Below are 14,536 nucleotides of genomic sequence, written 5' to 3' on the forward strand. Positions count from 1 at the left end.
ACACAAGGTTTCTCATGGCTACCATACAACAGTTTAACTGTTGCATCCTGGTTCAGTATATGTAGCCAAAAAAACACAACTTCATAGAATAGTAGGGTTGGAAGGGGCCTACAAGGCCACTTAGCAGACTCCTAACATGTTTGAGCAGTAACAGTGTTAAGCACATTCACCAACATAGAACCATCAATAACTATAGCAAAGTTTAAGAGCTCACAACCTATCATCGTTGCACCAACATATATCCAAGTTTAGAATTATTGATATTATAGAATTATTGATATTTATACTGGTATAAAGAAATCACCTGGCCAAATAACTATTGTGCCTTTCACATTAAAGACAACAGAAGAATCTAGCTTGGGTTAGATTACATAGGAAAGAGTTTGTTTCTAAGTACTGGTACCTTAGTTGAGCAATTGTGCTACCAGAAAGACTCCCCAAGAACAGCCCTGCTGGATCAGACTAAAGGCCAATCTAGTCCAGCATCCTCCTTTTCAAAGTGACCAACCAGAAAAGCCCACAAGTTGGGCTTGAAGACAATAGCCCTCCCCACATTGTTTCCTGAAAAAGCAGCTTTCTTGCCTTTAAATCAGTTTCACACACAGTCCCTTAAGAGAGCTCTAATGCAGTTCAGAAGCTGTAGAACAGAAGGCCTCTCTGCATTAAATATGGGCATTACTTTCTACTTGAGGAATGATGGAGAGGAACCACAGCGGCTCCAGTTTTCTCTCTAGCCAGTCGCACCCTTCCAAAGCCTCAAATTTCTTATAGGTCTGCAGCACAATTTGGTAATACATTTAAAGTAACTGCCACCAAGCAAGGTAATTGCACATGCACCAAAATCTCAAAACTCTCGATAGTTATGGTAGAGTCCCATACAAATTATCAAAACGCAATGTTCTGAGTGGGTATTTACTTAGTCAGTAGCGAAACCTCTTCCTAGTCCCAAATATGGCACTTTAGCCCTTGTGGCATTGACAGTGACTTTAGCTCCTGTATATTAGCTGTTGTGCTGGTAATTGTATATTATGCTAGGTTTTAGGAATTTAAAAACAAACATTTGTATGTTTTTATTTATTATGTTTTGACATTACAGTTTGTACTATGCCTGGAGAATCTGTTTGATAACGTGACTAATTCATCTAATAAATAAAGGTAAACTACTAGCACAGTTAATTGTTGGGTATATGAACACACACTGCAGTCAAAGTAGCAGTAACTACTGTGTTGTATGGGAGAGAATGTTAATGAACAAAGCTGCTCCCATAACAGTGGGAAGAGCACAGAACCAAACAACCAATTACAACTAATGTTAAACCCGCACCAATGGCCTTCTCCATTAAAGCAATAGCATTCTGATTACCACCAGTGGTAGTCTTGGGTGAAATAACTTCCCTGAATTTATTAACTAACGAAACATGCCACCACTTGTTTCTGCTTGTGTATTTAAGCCCTAAGTAGCATTTTATCAGACATAAGTAGTTACTGTAGATCTTGTTAGGTACAGAAATAGGAGGAGGGAACAGAGAACCAATACTCTGAACCCCTTTTTCCCAAAAGTTAAATAATCTAGCAATAGTAAAATCCCAATTTTCATACTTAGATGGTATGCCCTACATTCATATGAGTTATCTACCACTGTATGACTGTAAGGGATGTCAAAAGCAGGTAGGAAGGTCCCCAGAGGCACAAAGAATGCATCTGTAAGCCTCCTGTGGAAAGCAAAACAGGAAGTAAGTAGACACTTTCATATTTATACAATGCAGTGATGTTAAAGTTGCTATTTCCAGATAATTTCTCCAAATTCAAGCACTTCATTTTTGGCTCATGTAAACTGCAAACCTCAGGAGTCTGCAACCACAACCTGCTAATCATGAATTTAGAGCAATTCAGTACTTACTATATTAACTGTTTGCAACTAACTTCACCCATATGAAGTACTGACCATGGTGCTGTTTATATACTAAGATGTGGTTACAAAATATGCTTGTCTTCATTTATGAACTATTTCAAACTTGAATTAATACCTTGACCATATAAATAAGATCAGAACTGAAGCAAGAAACATATCTCAACAAGATTTATGAAAATAAACCCTCATAAAACAAGCTAAAGAATTCTGTGGACTCTTTAGGAAAAACAGGAGCATCAGAACTGAGATCTGGGCTAAATAGGTAATAATGACATGTTAAGTCATTCCTCTCACATTTTTTTTCATTACATACCCATTAAAAAAAGTGTATGTTTATGATGTACAGACAGAGCACTGAAAGCTGAGAAGTTTAAATGATAAACAATCTTCACTCCCAACGGAAACAAAGCTTAAGAACATTTAATTTCATTTGCTCATATTCATTGTGTTACGTTTGTCTCCCCCTTCACCTCCCTCTGTTCTCTCTCCCTCCACCAAAACTTTGAATGTCATCTCCTGGTGGCAACCTCTTGCATTTGTGTGTGTGTGTGTGTGTACCAGCACATACAAGCACACACTTATATAAGCTGTTATGTACACTGATGGTGCCATATAAATAATAATAGCAAGTATTTAAGACCTCTTTTAATTACTTTCAAAGACTAAAACACCACCATATAAGATAAGAGGTTGCCACCTTATCTTGAAACCTGTTACTTATTGCTACTGATTGGAACATGATGAGCCAGAACAAACTGATGAGTTGCAGAAGCATTTTGAGCTATTTTCACAAACTGCCAGCAGTGGTTTATGAAGATAATGCAGAACAGCATAGCTGTGTTTCATTTCCAGGTCAGAGATGGGAACTAACATGTGAACAAAGAAAAAAAATGCATTGGCAAGTCTCCCTGGAAAAATGCATGACCTAGCCTCAGGTAGTTTTGTCCCTTGCAAAAGGAAAAACAAGTCTCACCTTGAAATGAACTCAATGTAGTAAAAGGCTGTTGACAGTGACAGTGCCAAATGGCAATGGACTGCCATCACAGTAATCATTAAACTGGGGCATGATACTACAAAACGGTGAATGTTCTCAACTTCACAGCAACCATTCTAGTAGGAATCCAATCTGCATCCCACAGGATTTGAAGTGGTAGCTAAATGTAAGTCAGCTCCATGAGATGCTTCATTGTTTTGAAATGAAGAGGAGCTCTCAAAGAAGGGAAGCTGACTGATGAACCTTTACAACATTCAATTTCCTATCCCCACTATAATTTTCCTATAAGCTTGCAGTTCTCTCCTTGCCAAACTAGATCACTATAAGATACTATTTTAACTCAAAGGAAGTGTATTTTCTGCTTATCCCATCCAGACGTCAGAGCTTTTTAAACAATAGTAATTTTCTTGTAAATAAGTTTTGCAATTTTTGAAAGGGTGACCTTCTACAATATCTTACCACAGAAGTACTTGGAGCTCCTGAATGGCTTAAATACAATAGTCTACATTTGACATCTGCCCTAATTATAAAACAGATGCTTCTTAAAAGCAATTTTTAAAGAGGGAAGCACAGGCTGAAATCTTACATTAAGACACCAAGATTAATTTTCTTTCAGGGGCTGAACTTAATACACAATTTCATCTCATTTTGATATATCTTTGTTGCTGAAGATGGGGGTCTAAGGAACACAAAGAACTCCGAATAAGCACAGTTGTTGCTATTGATGTTTTAGGATTCAACTGATTCTTCTTCAAAACACAAGTCCAGCAGCTATTTTAGAAATCTAAATGCGATTAGATTGAATTACACCACATTTGTTAAATAGTGTAACCTTTCCATATTCCCACATAAAGCTCTAGAATGGTGACGAGCAACACCCTCCTTCCCTACCTCTTTAAGCTGGAACAACAAGATTTGCAGGCCTCCCTAGGTAGAAAATGCAACCATACCTTCATGGGTAGGCTCAGGGTCGGGAGTAAGAGAGATGTCGTCCAGCTCTCGCAAACAAAGCCATTCTCCATCCATGGACACTCGGAATTTGCAGAGATATATGGTCTCCATGGCAGCTTGTGTGATCTTCTCTGTGGTGGGGGTTGGCATATCGCCTTGAGGCGTCAGAGCAGACATGATGACTCAGCTGATACAACAATAAAATAAAAACTAAAAACTAAAAAGGAAAGGCTTTCTGATAAAAATGATATAAAATACCTTACTAGATTTGCTCAAGATCGCACAGACTGCGCTAGTTTTCGAAAAAAGCAAGGCAAGGGGAACGAGGGGGCGGGGGAAGACACCCCTTCTCCTCTGTAGTCTCTTCCTCTGTTTTCTTCCGCAACACACTCTCTTTTCTTCAGTTTGACTGGAAGCAATTACTCCAAAATAAACACAGCAAATGTGGCCTCTGCATCAGATAAAAATAGTTATTTGCTGTTTCCTAAAGGGGCTTTTTGAAAAACCCAGAGATGTCAAAATATATAGAGCAAACGGTATCCAGAATTGCTGAAATCTACCAGCTTCTCTCTCTCACTCCCCTTCAGATAAGCCAAGATACAGGGTGATAATAGGATTGGTTGTGCGCAGTAAGCAGGGTGTTGACCAAAATGGCTGACTAATGAACTGAACTGAAAATTCAGACTCATGTGACCAGCTTGCTCTGAACGTAGGGCAGGCAATTCCCAGGAAGCTTATAGATGCTGCTGTTGATGCAGGAAGAGCAATTAAGCTGTTCTTGCTCTCAGCATCCACAGCCTCTTTTCAGACTGTGCTAGTCAATCTGCGATCACAGACATAACACAATGCATGCTTTTCTCCTCTGTCCTTTTCATGGCACAAAGAGATATAAAAAATGCTTGTGAACAATCTTAGGTGAGAGCCTGAAGTATACGGGCATTGGCTTTCAACACAAATTAAGCACAGCTTGCGCTATTTAGGGAAGATATAAGTACTCTAACCTCAGATATTCCCTTGGTAAGTGCATCAGTTTCAGATATTAATGCTAATGCCAAAAGAACAAACAGAAAATAAGTATTTGCATGTTAAGTGCTCAATGCTTTGTATAAATAGCACTTATTATTTGTGATACAAACTTAAGGCACAAGCCCTTCTCATAACATGATTTTAAAAGAAATTATAACAAGTGTATGTGTATGGTAAATAGTCTGGAAAAATCCCAAGGTCACTGCATACCCAACAGAATCTCCTCAGAAGGCCATAGTCACCCTCTAGGCAAAATCATGACTTTAGCCTGTAACCCAATATGAACAGGTCCCTAATTTATTTATTAACCTCACAATTTCTCACTAGAGTAGTAAAGACAGACTCTTTCAGTTCTTGGAGATATGTCCCATCTCTTTTTACTTATGGATACCATGGGATGCCTAGGCTGAAGAGATCTTTAAAACCTAGTGCTCTTAAAAAAGATATAATCGAACAGTGAATAATATTATTGGGTGGATACATGACTAAAACACACACAATACTGAGAAGACTGACATCCGTAGATGACAGGAAAGCAGTTTCGAACAAAGTTCCACAACAGTCCTGGCTCCTGCTTAAAATCGTCATTAAGGATTTGTTTGATTGTTTGAAGGAGTGGATAAATGTACTGCATACTTATCAGATAAAAAACTGGGAAGAACTGTGAACACTGTAAATCACGGGGGAAATTTCACAAGGATCTGAATAAGCAGCTAGTCTGGCAACAATAAAATGAACTGCATTAGGGACAAATACTAAACATTGTGCACAAAGTAAAACTTTATACGTACATAAGGCATAAGGGACATATGGCTGCACAGTAGAGAGGCTGCACAGTAGAGAGGCTACAACCCATAAAATAAGCTTGAATCAGTCAATAAAACCATAGGTTACATTAACACAAGAATTACAGCTAAGACGGACTCTTCCTTTTGCAGAAGAAATGCTATGTTCAGTGCCCAGCACAAAACTACCTAGACTGAAATTGCTACATTGAGAGTAGTATGAATGCAAACTCTCAGGTAGATAAGAGATTAAAAGATAAGAGCTACTGTCTAGTTGCTGATCAAGTTAAGGCTAAAAGGAAGATTGTGTGTATTTCCCAAAGCAGAAACACAGCAACCATCTGTGTCCCCTATATGCTACTATCACAGTCTGAGTATTTGCTCAAACAAACTTGTTGGGCAGCAGCTAATATGCCATAGAACAGCCTTCCCCAACCTACTGCCCTCCAGAAGTTTTGGATTTCAACTCCTCGCATTCCTGAGCGTTAGCCATGCTGGGTGGATCTGATGGGAGTTGATGTCCAAAATATATGGAGGGCACCAGACTGGGGAAGACTGCTATAGATAATGCCAGTGAATAATATAGATAATAGCGGGTGATGGAGGTCAGCAGGAAATTCCTTGGAAAGTTGACAATTGCAGGATAATAGAAGCCAATGAAACAGTTCCCTGCAACATGGGAAAAGCAATCTTCAGAACAGTAGAAATTCCTAGTTTAAAGTAATTAAACCTAAAGTAATTAAGCCTAAAGTAATTAAATTAATTTTAATTAAAACAAGCAGATAGAAAATACTCTCTAATTTCAGAAATCATGAATGCTAATAGTCACAAATATGCATACAGAAATCCAGTGGTCACTCCAGACTTTGAGGTATTAGAACTGGCAGACATATTGAAAGTAATCAGCATGGATACTTGACAAGCACAGGAATGGTTCTGAATATGCATGTCCATGACAATCAGGCCTTGAGATACACAAGATCTAGAGAAAAGCATATGAAATATTGAGTAGTGTATTTATACTTCTAGAAGAAGAAAAAAGGAATGGTCTTTCACCACTGCTGTGAGTAAAGGACACTTACAGAACCACCCACATAAGCACCTGTGGGTTGCCAGGTTCCCAGCTAGGTAAAACTCACAAACCAGCACCATTTGTGAAAACTAGTGCTTTTACATGGAGGCATACACTCAGCTACTGCAATTTGCACAATCATAGCAGCTCTTTTTGGAGCCAAAATAGTCATGTATATCAAGGCAGCCATGCATACAGTCCCCATGTGGAGATACCATTTCTCTTGGATAGGACCTCCACATGAGCACTGCCGCCTTCATGCCCTCCCAAGGTGTTTGCAAGAGGGCTGTCTAATACCATTTCTCTTGGATAGGACCTCCATATGAGCACTGCCGCCTTCGTGCCCTCCCAAGGTGTTTGCAAGAGGGCTGTCTAATAACAATTGTGCCCATATATTCTTTACTAATGAAAAGATTGCCAGCAATAATGAAAATGGGCTTGCAAAACATTTTTAGATTTTTTTTACACTGTTACAAACTGATACTGACGCTTAAGAAAGAGCATTTTCACCTACACCGTGAATTCCAACATCATGTGCACATCAGAAACTGAACCTTATACCGTGCTGCTAAATGTAAACTTCAAGGCAGGTATAGCACCCAACATTAGCCACATGAATGGCTGCACTGGTCCAAAGGGTCTATAGCAACTGAGGATATTGGATAAGCAAAGAAAAAAAAAAAGGCTTACATTCAAAAACTCTGAACTGACCACTCAACCATACCATACACTCAAGATTACTGAAACACTGAAGATAACAGTAGTATATCACTCTGCAAGGTCAAGCATGGGCAAGGAAGATTACCTTGTTCTTTCAAGGACTCTGAAGAACAAGAAGGGGAACAAACGGACATAATTAAGAAACAAACAATCCTTCGGACATAATGTTTCCTGTTTCTATATTCAAACTGCAGAGTTATCTTGCAGGTTGTTACAATACCAAATAATTCTGCAACTGATATCAGTGCTGAAATGGCATTTCAATAGTAAAAGATTGCATAAACCCACAAAAGTGCACACCACCATGGCCCCATGGATAAAGTGCCAAGTTTGAGTACAGCAGGCCCAGGTTCAAATCCCCACACAATCACAACGTTGGTTGAATGGGTTGGGCAATCAAGCTCTCTCAGCATCACCACCCTCAACATCACCGAGAAGATGAAAAAGACAGCATTTGTAGAGAGATTTGCTAAATCCTAAATGTATTATTTGAAGTTGTTTGCACTTGCTTCAAAATAAATAGGTTTAGAACTGAAATCTAAAAAATTTAAATGTTTCAAGACACAGAAAATATTCCCAGCATTTCTGCTGTTATGAGGACATGAGTTAGTGGCTAGAGCCACTGGTGGAAAGATTTCCTTTGATCATACCAGAAAATACAATAGAATATTTACTAGCATTTTCTTCAGTTATTAAAAGCAGTTGCCATGTTGGCTTTGGTGTCCGTTTGTCATAAGACTAAAAAATGCAGCATATACAGAGGTTTATGTTGATCAGTTAAGTTATTGAATTTTGCTCTTAATGGTTTGATATATGTAGCTTTGGATCAGGACACTCAAGCCCAGACTCTGGAATACAGTTTTCTTTTCTTTTTTCTGTATAACAATGGTTTTATTCTCAAATTATAAATACTTTCTTGTTTGAATATGATTTAGATTTTATAAAGATTTTGATTTATACTCTAGAATAAGTGATGAAAACTTTGGTTTCCAGTATACCTATTGTTGGAGAGGTCCACATTTCAGGAAAAAATTCTGAGCATTTGAAGGAGTGTAACGGGGCCAGTTTCAGTTCCAATATCCAATGCAATGAATATGAACTTGAGCATGCTCCGGGAGAGAGCGCAGGACAGGAAGGCCTGGCGTGCTATGGTCCATGGGGTCACGAAGAGTCGGACACGACTGAACGACTGAACAACAACAACGAACAACGGGGCCAGTTACCCAAGCACAGTTCTCTACTTGTGTGCTAACCAACAACTGAGCAGCACTCTACCTCATGTGCTCAAAATCTCATGTCAGCACTTCAGAAACAGGCATACAAAAATACATTTGGAATTCCTTTATTTTACCTTTTGATTTCTGAGTCTTCTTGAAGGCTAAACTCCTGTAATGTCGTTAAGACACTTTATTTGTCAGCATAAAAGCCAAGAATGTATTTTTCCTCAGGTTTCCAATGACAGAGAGCCTTACAGAGATGCCTCAGCAACCACACTGTGGCCACCCACAGATGACACTACAAGCACTTACTATACTGGCTTTGTAGGATGTGGAGCTTCTCCTCAAGACCAGACTCTCAGTTGTCACATAAGTCAAGAGATACACCCCACAACATTTACATAACAAAAATTGTTTGTTTTGATTTAGACACAGACTGGGTAATGTTTCCCTCTCTTGTCCATCCTCATAACCCACATTATGGGAGGTCACCATTTTGCCCATTCCCTGGATGGGAAAATGTGACTGAGCATAATTTGCTCAAGGCTAGTCAGTGAGTCCATGGCTAAGCTGAAATTTGAACTTAGATCCAAGATGCTACTAACTGGACTTTGTATCTGCTGTTTTTATGATAAAGTCTAAATTAGGGGAATAATTCTTGTGACTTGGTAAGAGTTATTACTGTTACACCATGACCTTCCATTAGACTTAATATTTGCCCATTCAGCTCCATCTCTAATCTCTGCTGCTCTGATACCTTTAATTATTTTCTGTGCCTTTTTGCTCTCCCAGGGTTACCTCACCACCCATCCCAGCACTGTATTTTCTCCAGGGGTTTAGTGGTAAATTTTGAAGTGTAGGCACTTATCATGACAGTCCTCATAGCCACATTCCAAAGGAGAATCCATAAATGCAGGTAGCTACACTGATCCATATCCATCTATCTATGTGCATGAGAAAGCTCACGATATATTTTTGTTGGGAAATATCATTTCCCACCCCACCCCCAGCTACTGTGCACATTGCAGCTTGCAGCTCAAAGGGAACACAGAAGCCTAAGGGGGTGGCAGATTACATAATTGTCCCTGCAAATTAAAAAATCCTGGTGCTTTGGCCATATGAGCACTGGCTCCATGACACCACTGATTTTCTCTACATGGAGTGAATATCTCTAAATATATCTGCATGGCTACACAGAAAGGAATGCCGTATCTGAAAGGCTACACATAGTCCATCATATAGCTTAACTTTCTATTTTCTGGGTGAAGGAACTACTAGGTATAAGGCAGCAGTGTGCCACAAGTTAAGTCTAGAAGAGTATGAGATTGTACCACTCTATAGTGGTGCATGTGACAGTATATATGCAAGCCCCTGTGCCTTGGGATGGTTTTCCTTTTACTCTATTGAGCCAGGATGCAGGCAACAGTATAGTGCTACAGAGGCTGAAAGGAATGTTGACCTCTCTCTTGGCCTAAGTTAGGTCCATGCTCAAGTGAAACTGCCCAACAAATTCAAGATGCCTGTGCCACTTATGGTACCCATGCCATGCACCACCAATCATGTAACTTCTGGAGTTTATTTACACATAAGAAACATAATCTTGGACAAAAATGATATTCTTATGATAGCTATAAAATAATAAAAATCATTCCTTAAATATAATAAACACAGCTGTATATTACAAGCATTAGATGTGAATGCTGTGGGTTGTCATGATGTTCACAATAACCCAGAAGGAAGTAAAGGAACATGATACAGTTCTACCACTGAAGCCAAGCAGATCTGGTACTTTAAGTTGTCAGGTGGTTGGAAAACTATCTGAGTATCATATGTAAGCTGCTTTGGACTCTTTGGAAGAAGAGCAGAGTATGGAAGGAAGGTCCTGTACAAGAGGGGTAAACTCCAGCACAAGAAGGGTTGCAAATGGTTTAACAGTATTACAATTATGTACAATCTGAACACTGATTTACATGCATGACTGACAAAAAAACTAGAAAGAGCAACTACAAGGGGACACAATATGGAACACATTCTACATAATATGTCTTACTCCATTTTTGTTGCAAACAGGGGTGCTTATGTAGAAGGCACATGAGGGGGCATGAGGATTAGTGAACGGTCTGTGGTTCAGTGGTAGAGCATCTGCTTTGCATGCAGAAGGTCCCAGGTTCAATCCCTAGCATCTCCAGGTAGAGTTGGGGAAGAAGTCCTGCTTGAAGCCCTGGAGAGATGGATGTGCCAGTCAGTATTAACAATCCTGGACTAGATGGACCAGTGGTCTCACTCAGTATAAGTCAGCTTCCTATGTCCTATATCCCTATGTACCTTTTACCACAAGATGTAGTGATGGCAACCAACTTGGATGGCTTTAAAAGGGGGTTAGACAAATTCCTGGAGAAATCTATCAGTGGCTACTAGGCTTGAGGGCTATGTGCTACCTCCAGTACCTGAGGCAGTATGCCTCTGTACACCAGTTGCTGGGGAACATGGGTGGGAGGGTGCTGTTGCACTCATGTCCTGCTTGTGGTTTCCTGGTCGACAGCTGGTTGGCCACTGTGTGAACAGAATGCTGGACTACATGGACCACTGTTCTGATCCAGCAGGGCTCTTATGTTCTTATGATAACAAAGTGCAGGCACCTTGAATATGCTTAACAAAAGCTGTGTTCTCTCCTGGTTTTCTAGACCAAACTCAGCCACCTGTCTATATCATGCAGATGCCAAGTGTTTATTGTGGAGCAACCATTACCATGCAAGACCCCAAATCAATTCTCAGAGAATTCCCACACTTAAATGCTGCACAGTACAATTCAGTTCCCCTTCATGGATCACTGCCTTGTTGTGGCGAAGGCGCTTGCGTAACTCAGTGAAGCCATAAGCTATGCCGGGCAGGGCCACCCAAGATGGACAGGTCATGGTGGAGAGTTCTGACAAAAGGTGGTCCACTGGAGAAGGAAATGGCAACCCACTCCAGTATTCTTGCCAAGAAAACCGCATGGAACGTATCACAAGGCTAAAAGATATAACGCCGGAAGATGAGCCCCTCAGGTCGGAAGGTGTCCAATATACTACTGGGGAAGAGCAGAGGGAATTTCCAAGTAGCGCCAGAAAGAGTGAAGTGGCTGGGCCAAAGCCGAAACGACACTCAGCTGTGGATGTGTCTGGTGGTGAAATGAAAGTCCGATGCTGTAAAGAACAATATTGTTTAGGAACCTGGAATGTCAGATCAATGAATCATGGTAAGCTGGAGGTGCTCAAACATGAGATGGCAAGATTGAACATCGACATCTTGGGAATCAGCAAACTCAAATGGACAAGCATGGGCGAATTTAATTCAGGTGACCATTGTATCTAGTACTGTGGGCAAGAATCCCTTAGAAGAAATGGAGTAGCACTCATAGTCAATAAAAGGGTGGGAAAAGCAGTACTGGGGTACAATCTCAAAAACGATAGAATGATCTCAGTACAAATCCAAGGCAAACCATTCAACATCACAGTAATTCAAGTCAATGCCCCAACCACTGAGGCCGAAGAAGCGGAGGTTGATCGGTTCTATGAAGACCTACAACATCTTCTAGAACTAACACCAAAAAAAGATGTCCTCTTCATCATAGGGGATTGGAATGCTAAAGTAGGAAGTCAAGAAATCACCGGGATAACAGGCAAGCATGGCCTTGGTGTACAAAATGAAGCAGGACAAAGGCTAATAGAGTTTTGCCAAGAGAACACGCTGATCATAGCAAACACTCTTTTCCAACAGCACAAGAGGCGACTCTACACATAGACATCACCAGATGGTCAACATCAAAATCAGATTGATTATGTCCTTTGCAGCCAAAGATAGAGAAGCTTTATACAGTCAGTAAAAACAAGACCTGGAACTCACTGTGGCTCAGATCATGAGCTGCTTCTTGCAAAATTTCGGCTTAAATTGAAGAATGTAGGGAAAACCACTAAACCGTTCAGGTATGACCTAAATCATATCCCTTATGAATACACAATGGAGGTGAGGAATAGATTTCAGGGATTAGACCTGATAGACAGAGTGCCTGAGGAACTATGGACGGAGGTGCGGAACATTGTTCAGGAGGCAGCAACTCAATCCATCCCCAAGAAAAAGAAATGCAAGAAAGCAAAGTGGCTGTCTGATGAGGCTTTACAAGTAGCTGAGGAAAAAAGGGAAGTGAAAAGCAAGGGAGAAGGGGAAGATATATCCAACTGAATGCAGAGTTCCAGAGAATAGCAAGGAGAGACAAGAAGGCCTTCCTAAATGAACAATGCAAAGGAATCAAGGAAAACAATAGAATGGGAAAGACGAGAGATCTTTTCAAGAAAATCGGAGCTCTCAAGGGAACATTTTGTGCAAAGATGGGCATGATAAAGGACAAAGAAGGCAGGGACCTCACAGAAGCAGATGAGATTAAGAAGAGGTGGCAAGAATACACAGAAGAACTATACAGGAAAGATCTGAATGTCCCTGATAGCCATGATAGTGCGGTCACTGAACTTGAGCCAGACATCCTAGAGAGTGAAGTCAAGTGGGCCTTAGGAAGCATTACTAACAACAAAGCTGGTGGAGATGACAGTATTTCAGCTGAGCTATTTAAAATCCTAAAAGATGATGCTGTTAAAGTGCTGCACTCAATATGCCAACACATTTGGAACACTCAACAGTGGCCACAAGACTGGAAAAGGTCAGTTTACATTCCAATTCCAAAGAAGGGCAATGCCAAAGACTGTTCAAACTACCGTACAATTGCACTCATTTCACATGCCAGCAAGGTGATGCTCAAAATCCTACAAGCTAGGCTTCAGCAGCATGTGAACCGAGAACTACTGGAAGTACAAGCTGGGTTTCGAAGAGGCAGAGGAACTAGAAATCAAATCGCCAACATTCGCTGCATCATGGAGAAAGCAAGAGAATTCCAGAAAAACGTCTATTTCTGCTTCAATGACTACGCTAAAGCCTTTGATTGTGTGGATCACAACAAACTGTGGCAAATTCTTAAAGAGATGGGAGTACCAGACCACCTTACCTGTCTCCTGAGAAACCTGTACGAGGGTCAAGAAGCAACAGTAAGAACGACATATGGAACAACTGACTGGTTCAAAATTGGGAAAGGAGTACGACAAGGCTGCATATTGTCGCCCTGCTTATTTAACTTATATGCAAAGTACATCATGAGAAACACCGGGTTGGATGAATCACAGGTCGGAATTAAGATTGCCGGGAGAATTATCAACAACCTCAGATACACAGATGATACCACCCTAATGGCGGAAAGCGAAGAGGATCTAAAGAGCCTCTTGTTGAGGGTGAAAGTGAAGAGTGCAAAAGCTGGTTTGAAAGCCAACATTAAAAAAACGAAGATCATGGCATCTGGCCCCATCACTTCCTGGCATATAGAAGGGGAAGAAATGGAAGCAGTGACAGATTTTATTTTCTTGGGCTCCAAGATCACCGCAGACGGGGACTGTAGCCATGGAATTAAAAGACGCTTGCTCCTTGGAAGGAAAGCTATGGCAAAGCTAGACAACATAGTAAGAAGCAGAGACATCACCTTGCCGACAAAGATTCGTATAATCAAAGCTATGGTGTTCCCAGTAGCAACGTATGACTGTGAGAGCTGGACTATATGGAAGGCTGAGCGCTGAAGAATTGCTGCCATCAAACTGTGGTGCTGGAGAAGACTCTTACGAGTGACCCTGGAGGTCAAATCAGTCAATCCTAAAGGAAATCAACCATGACTGCTCACTGGAAGGACAGATACTGAAGCTGAAACTCAAATATTTTGGCCACCTAATGCGAAGAGAAAACCCACTGGAAAAGACCCTGATGCTGGGAAAGATTGAGGGCAAA

General features: G+C 40.6%; 1 protein-coding gene across 5 annotated transcripts in view; it reads right to left on the reverse strand.

Annotated features, from left to right (window-relative positions):
• RUFY3 (RUN and FYVE domain containing 3) overlaps positions 1-14,536 on the reverse strand; it is a 69,587-nt gene that overhangs the window by 50,135 nt on the left and 4,916 nt on the right. Inside the window, exon 1 of one of the 5 annotated variants that reach the window (XM_084855381.1) lies at positions 3,857-4,652. The exons of the other annotated variants lie outside the window; for them this stretch is intronic. Within the exon in view, the coding sequence (XP_084711507.1) occupies positions 3,857-4,034 (178 nt within the window). The 5' untranslated portion in view covers positions 4,035-4,652. Of the gene's footprint in view, positions 1-3,856; positions 4,653-14,536 lie in introns of those variants that run through there. 5 annotated transcript variants of the gene reach the window in all.

This window comes from Heloderma suspectum, chromosome 5 (assembly GCF_057233095.1).
Source record: "Heloderma suspectum isolate Gila_16-S chromosome 5, 16-S_ref, whole genome shotgun sequence".
In the NCBI taxonomy this organism is placed as follows: domain Eukaryota; kingdom Metazoa; phylum Chordata; class Lepidosauria; order Squamata; family Helodermatidae; genus Heloderma; species Heloderma suspectum.